A 7,890-nucleotide genomic window follows, 5' to 3' on the forward strand; every position below is an offset into this window, starting at 1 on the left:
ATGGCAAAAAAAGAAAACGAAAAATTTTTTAAAGACAGACAGCAGTATAAAAAACATGTTAATGTTAATATCATGGTTAACTGCAAAGAAATAAGTCCATCTATCAGCAAAATACTGAAAATGAAAAAAAAACTTTCAAAATGTTGCTTCAGACATTATCTGTTAATCATAAGTTTCTGCCAAAGTTTCATAAAATTCTATGTAGGTTTGATAAGGTAATTAATGTGTAACAAACTTTAACTGCAGACTATATCTTCTTGTCAACTGCAACAACAACAAAAACAAGTCCTTTTATCAGAAAAATACGGAAAAATTAAAACAAATATTTTTTTATTGATTTGCTCTGGATACAGTCTTTTAATCATGACACAGCTTCTGTCCAACTTAAGTAAAATTGCACGAAGGTATGAAAAGTTATTGATGACTGAAATACTTTAGTCTTAAACTGTGTCTAAAGGTTAACTGTAAAAACAAATTAGTCAATTCATCAGTAAAATACAGGAAAATAAAAATAAATATTTTTAAAATCTAGCTCTGAATACCGTCTATATTGATCATGAATGAGCTTGTGTACAACTGAAGTAAAATTCCATGAAGGTTTGACAACGTTATTGATGACCTGAGATTGTATGTAAAAGTTAACTGTAAAAAAAACTAAGTCCATTTATGAGTAAAATACGGAAAATGAAAATATCTATTTTCTAAATGTTGCTCCAGATACTAATACTGTCTTTTGGTCATTAAAATGCTTATGTCAAAATTTCATAGAATTCCATAAAGGTCTGAAAAAGTTATTGATGTCTATAATGACTTTAATACAGGCTGAACCTAAATGTTGACAACGGCATCTACGAACGATGTATCTCGCTTTCGCGACATTCGACAAAAATGAGGAAAAGCTGACGAAAAACGCAATGATGTCTTTCCCAAGAAGTGAATATTTGTGTATACAAATTGAAAAAAAAACAACAAGAAAATAGCCAAACGTTCATTAAAATCGATATGACGGTAGTAAAGTGAACATGGTTTAAACAACAGACAAACATCAGAGTTAAAGGTTAAAAAGTAAAATAACAAAAATACCGAACTCCAAGGAAAATTCAAAACGGAAAGTCCCTTATCAAATGGCAAAATCAAAAGCTCAAACAAATCAAATGAATGGAAAAAAAGCTGTCATATTCCTGACTTGGTACAGGCATTTCATTATGTAGTTTTTTAAGCAGTTTCTGCAATGCTTCATAACCTATGATGTGATTCCAAAGTATTTAACCTTTTGGAGCACAAGAGATCATTCAACGTTTTTGGTGGATTAATGTTGCTAAGTCTAAAGTATTTTATGTAGTGTGATGTGAACTTGGTTGTCTAATCGTCGTCTTTCGTTTTTTGTTGCCATGACGTTTTCAGTTTCTCTCGACTTATGAGTTTCGAAACACCTGGGTTTTTCTACTCCTAGGCATATTTTACGGTAGACTAATTTGACACAACTTTTCGGAATTTTCGGTTTTTAATGCTCTTTAACTTTGCCTTTGGATTGCCTTTTTAACTGTTGATTCGAGCTCCACAGTTGACTCTTATATAGACGAAACGCGCGCGAATCCACAGTTGACTCTTATATAGACGAAACGCGCGCGAATCCACAGTTGAATCTTATATAGACAAAACGCGTGCGAATTCACAGTTGACTCTTTTATAGACGAAACGCGCGCGATTCCACAGTTGACTCTTATATAGACGAAACGCGCGGGAATACACAGTTGACTCTTATATAGACGAAACGCGCGCGAATTCACAGTTGACTCTTATATAGACGAAACGCGCGCGAATCCACAGACGACTCTTATATACACGAAACGCGCGTCTGGTGTATTAAATTATAAGCCTGGTATCTTTGATGAGTTTATACATTACGTAATTATGAGTCGATATTCTTTATTAGTTTTTTTTCGGTAAAGTCACTTCCAAATGAAAGTGATGGGTTGAACATTGATTCACAGAACCACAAACACCCTATTTGTATGACAGTTATCAGAAGTTTGAAGCGTATCTATTTAGTTGCAGTTAATGCTAACAATTAGAAGGGAAGTGCCTCTATTCATGTATTTACTCATTCCACATATTCATAAGGATTTTATAAAAATAATATTTCTTCTACAAATTGAGTATGGTAAGTTTGCGGTAATATGTTTGGGTTGGGATAAATATATGTCTTAAGGAGATTAAAGTAAACATCACTGATCATTCAATATAATTTGAGCCTTATGTTATAACTATGATCTTATTCTGGTTACATACATAAGTATATTATAAGAATTGAATGCTTCTTTTTAAAATTTTGTCTGGGTGTAAAAGCGTTGACCGACGCACATATTGTATGAAGTGCTTTATACTAAAAAAAAGTGACGACGATCAACGCTTTAACAACCCTAAGAAATAATAAAAAGAACCATAAGCTCAATTCTTGTAATTACTTGTAATGCTACAACCATGAAGTCATATGATTTATATCATTTTTTTTTCTTCATTTTTTTCCCTGTCATGACTGTTGCATTTTTATTCGGGAGATAAAATATAATTTTGGAATGCCTAATCAAAAGTACGCATTCTTATGAAACATACATGTAATGTAAGTATTACATCTTAAAACCGATCTAGCATTTCCTTTTTAAATTTATACATCAAACAATTTAAGGTTATTTCGTTTTAAATTGAATTAATGCATATTTCATATTCGTTTCTAACAATAGATTTGTTTTCTATTTTTAAGATGACAGATGTCGACGCGGGTGGTGCCACTGTTTTTCCAATAATAGATGTAAGAGTACTCCCTAAAAAGGTATGTTAGAAATAACTACAGCTCGTTACAATTTACAATAATTCTTTCACGCCAGGTTGAAAACTCGTTGGTGGTCTTGGGCTGTTTTATGCTCTTTGGTCGGGTTGTTTTCTCTTTGACACACTCCCCGTTTCCATTCTCTATTCTATTCTCAACCTTTATCCATTTCCTGCCTATTCCAACAAGTTTTTACAGCTATAAAAAGGTCGTTTTAGAGACCTTGTGGATTTATTTGCAGACGTTAGTGATTTAATTAAGGACTTCTATAATGTCTAGAGTAGGGGCATTAAGGCCCAGTTAAGGCCTAATAAATTTAATATTTTGAGAACTATTTTAAATCTGCACATATTTTTTGGAAATGCATGAAATCAAGAAATATAAATGAATAACTTATGATTTTGATGTTATGACGTCACAATTACGTCATTATTTGCATCGTTTTCATGAAAACGGAGAGAACTGCATAATTTATGCAGTTTTCCATCGTTATTTCCATTGTGAAAACATCTTTTTAAATTCAGTGTCATCTTGAATTTGTACATAACATCATTGGTTAGCGGCAGTGTAAACAACAGTTAATGGCCTTCCAATGAGAATCAATTGTGCTTCTTTTCTCTTTGACATGTTCGTTTATTCGTATGAGCCTCTAGAAGAATGCAAAGAAGTTAGCATTATCCATTTATACTCCACGTTCGGCTAATGAGATGGTGTCGTATTAATTAATAATTCAAAGTGTGATTGATAAAATGATCGATTTTATCAAATTGTGAACATGACATAAGGGATATCACAGATACAGTTTAGTCAGGTTCATATCTTGACTTTAGAAATTGACAGTGAACTTCGGTTGAAAACTCAACTTTACGCCAAAACTGAGGCAGAAGATACTAAAGGGAAAATCAAATAACAAATATCGAAGGAGATCATTTTATTGTCAAACAGATAAAAATTACAGAAAAATACAAAACAGAAAACTTGACAACTGAACAACAGGTCACCTACCAAAAACCCGGATTGATTTCTAGTGCTGAAGAAGGGTAATCAGAGTCTTCTCCATAACTGACAGCTGTGTGTTTCTCATTGCAAGTACGAATTCGGTAATGTAATAATCTAAAAAAAAGAGTAGTCCTTTGTTAATTCATGTATCATTGTCATTTTGCTTAGTTTCTTCTGTTACCTAAACTGCGTTTAACTGTGCGTATTGCTGTGTGTTTGTTTATTCTACATTGACTAGAGTATAGGGGGAGAGTTGAGATCTCACAAAACATGTTTAACCCGCTACATTTTTGCGCCTGTCCCAATTCAGGAGCCTCTGGCCTTTGTTAGTCTTGTATGTTTTTTTTTAATTCTAGTTCATTTATATGTTTCGGAATTTAGTGTGACGTCCATTTTCACTGAACTAGTACACATTTTTGTTTAGGGGCCAGCTGAAGCCCGTCTCCGGGTGTGGGATTTTCTCGCTGTGTTGAAGACCCATTGGTGACCTTTGGCTGTTTTCTGCTCTTTGGTAGGGTTGTTGTCTCTTTGACACATTCCCCATTTCCATTCTCAATTTTACACGTAGAACATATTTATGTTCGTCTGTGTACCTCTTTATATCTTCTCCCTATTTAACATGTGTTTGTTATTCAGAAAACTGGCTTGGGACATGCACATATATTTGGGCGAATTTAAAAACGTTTGTGAACGCTCAACCATCCTATAGCTTTGAACAGGGATGTAACAACACTCCATGAGAACAAACTGTAAACATGACTTTTGGAAAAGACTTGACTCATCAGATCGGTACTGTGCACATGTATAAATTTACCATCAGGGATTACGGTATATTTAATTTAAACCTATGCATTTGATTTGCAGGGAACCGCAGTATTTTGGTACAATCTTAGGAGAAGTGGTAAAGGAATCATGGAAACAAGACATGCTGCTTGTCCTGTATTAGTTGGTACTAAATGGGTATCCAATAAATGGATTCGTACAAGAGGACAAGAATTTAGAAGACCATGCGGGCTTACTGAAGATGAATAAACTATACATTCCGTTTCAAGTGCATTCAATTTTTACGCCAAATGGTATAGAATTTGTAAAATACGTAATTTTCATCCATTGGAGTAAAAATTGTTTGATGATAAAATGATTTATGTTGTTGAAATATCAATAAATCATGTGTTTACACATTATAAAAAAAATAACATTAAATTCTAGATTGCATGTTGTAGTTACCGGTGAACACATGTAATATACAAAAAATGAAGTGCATCTCTCAAATACTGCGAGAGGCATTATCTTAAAAACAATATTATATAAAAAGTAGAAATTTATCTTTTATGCTGATCTCAATTTTAAATGTGCAATAAAAAACGAGAACAATATTTTATTTTTCATTATTTCATGTCATGTGTATTATGTTATTATAAACGTTTATCTTGTTTTTTTTTACAGTGTGAACACTAACGTCTTAAAAGCCAATTGTATTTTCCAAATAGATTTTCAATTGTATGCTTAACACATATGAGAAGTGAGTCTTGTTTCAAATTGTGATAATGATGTCCGCTGAAGCCATATATCAATTCAGTAAAACTTTCGACTTATGTGGTTATTTAATTTACTGTACAAGTATTTGAAATAAAGTGGTCTAATATATACAGTATGTTAAGACGACTATTCTTGTGTCTTAAGGGCCATTCTCTGTTAAAACCAAAGGATATTGAGCATCATTACCAACTTATGGTTTCAGATATGCATAATATAGGCTGAATTAATGATTTGAAGTTGTCTCACTGAAAGTATTTGTAAAAAAACAGTTGCAAATTGTGTACCGTTGTCATGGTTAACGCAACATATGTAAAAAGATGTTAAGTCCTGGCAAAAAGTAGATAAAACATTGAAGAAGCAGTCATTTTCAATACCAAATTGATATACTGAATGCCTCATCCTCGTGAGATGCAAAATCTGACACCCCGTGCGACACATTACATTTTGATGAAACATTTACTTTAAAACCAAAATATATTGACTGGGAAGCAATTAGTATGTCTAATTCTATGATATGAATTCATTTCTACATAAAAAGTAAGGAAATAGGTCGCCGAAAAGTAGTTTTTATCCTAAAACTTGCATTTTAGAAGGGGTGTTTGAGAAAACAGAGCTCTGCAGACGTCTTCTTCTGCTTGCTGGGAATAATTTTTGATCAGTAAAGTCACCGGCATGGTTTTATTATTGTTTTTCACGACTTTTTCATAAGAAGAGGGAATTTCTATTGTTCTCCGTCATTGGTTTTGCCACGAATGTTGGTGTGTTTATAAATTTCGACTAATTATTTGACCTTTGACCTAATATACATGCATACATATAATAAATGCAGTGTAGTATAAACCAATGAACCTCGCGGCAGTAACCTGACAGCTCGACAAACATCTACAGGTCTGATCACGGATTATAACAATACCCATGTTTGCACACTGCATGTCAAGGACCTGGTCTACTAGACAACAATAAGTAAACACTGCCCACCAAAGATCTGTCAACAACAAATTATGTAAGCATGTTAAAAGAAAAGAAACAGAAAGTGTTGTGGGTTTATTTTTATTTTTTTTTCGTTTTCCAATTTATTCATTCATCTTCATTTCTCTATTGTTTTTTTATTTCTCATCATTTCTCTATTTATTTTATATTTATATTTGGGAGGAGGGGTATGAGGTTTTCGTTTTTTTTTTTTTTTTCTCTTTTTTTTTGGAGGGGGGGGGGGTCCTTTATCTCATCATTCTAATAACAATTATAGAGTGGACAAATCGTCTGAAGTATCCACAATACTAAAGTAAGGATTGATTGATTGGTTATTGCTTTATGCCACATCAGCGCATCGCTAGTAACGGGGAAAACGATTACTGTTATGTAGTTTTAATTCGAAAATGCTGCGCTCTCCGCACGATAAAGAACCCTTGCACATCTCTTTGAGGGGTGCGTATAGGTGGCCTGTTGCCATACCAATGTTTGTCCCTATACAACATGACCATAGTTTCCAATAGCATCTAAAATAACTGCTCATCACCCTGTCAATATACTTTGCAGAATTTACCTATAAGATGTATTGTCAATGTGTTCACATACCCTGAATATACATGAAATATGTGCCACTGGACGTTAGCAAAGAATCAATTTAAAATCCGTACATTTAAAATTAGATATATGTTCTGTCAAATTGATATAATTTTCTAGTGTATATCATGTTCAACTTCCCGATAAAGATATGTACAACCTATTATATTCATTATATCTTTTATCATAGTCATAGTCATGTAAGTGGGTTATTAACATTTTAAGCACTAATTCACTATGTGGTTGTTATTTTTAGAAAATAAATATATCATTTTACCACATTAAAAATGTGTGAACAAAATCTTTATAATAATTTTATTCAGACGGAAACTAGCACCTGGAATGGTAAGAAAATTACTTTCAAAGTTAAATACTAATCACTATTTATTCTTAAATATCACGTGTGTGTGGATGGGTCGGGCTATGCGTGCGGCCGAGCATGTGGATGTGGGAGTGTATATATATATATATTGAAAAGTAGTATTTCCGAGGCAAGTTCTAAGTTTCAAGGGTAAATCAAGAAATCCATCAGTATTCATTTGAAGTAAGACAAACCATGCAGGTCAATTGACAACAATGAATTCACATCATCATTTAAGACTTAAAATAACAATAGTGTTGTTATACATGTCATATGTAATATTTCAATGAAAATGTCTGGAGTTCCTAAGATATGGGGAGTTATATGGTGAGTTACTGAGATATGGTGAGTTACTGAGATTTGGTGAGTTACTAAGATATGGTGAGTTACTGAGGTATGGTGAGTTACAAAGATATTGTGAGTTACTGGGATATGGTGAGTTACTGAGATATGTACGTTTGTTATTAAGATATGGTGAGTTACTGAGATATATACGTTAGGTACTCAGATATGGCGAGTTACTAAGATATGGTGAGTTACTGAGATATGGTGAGCTACTAAGATATGGTGTGTTACTAAGATATGATGAGATATTGTG

General features: G+C 33.1%; 1 protein-coding gene across 1 annotated transcript in view; it reads left to right on the top strand.

Annotated features, from left to right (window-relative positions):
* Positions 1-5,400, top strand: part of LOC127711304 (prolyl 4-hydroxylase subunit alpha-1-like) — a 30,513-nt gene extending 25,113 nt beyond the window's left edge. The window contains exons 12-13 of the mRNA XM_052217299.1: positions 2,765-2,833; positions 4,694-5,400. Coding sequence (XP_052073259.1) covers positions 2,765-2,833; positions 4,694-4,861 — 237 coding nt within the window. The 3' untranslated portion in view covers positions 4,862-5,400. The remainder of the gene's footprint in view (positions 1-2,764; positions 2,834-4,693) is intronic.
* Positions 5,401-7,890: the final 2,490 nt, after the last annotated feature.

Source organism: Mytilus californianus, unplaced genomic scaffold (genome assembly GCF_021869535.1).
Source record: "Mytilus californianus isolate M0D057914Y unplaced genomic scaffold, xbMytCali1.0.p SCAF_8, whole genome shotgun sequence".
NCBI classification, from domain to species: Eukaryota; Metazoa; Mollusca; class Bivalvia; order Mytilida; family Mytilidae; genus Mytilus; species Mytilus californianus.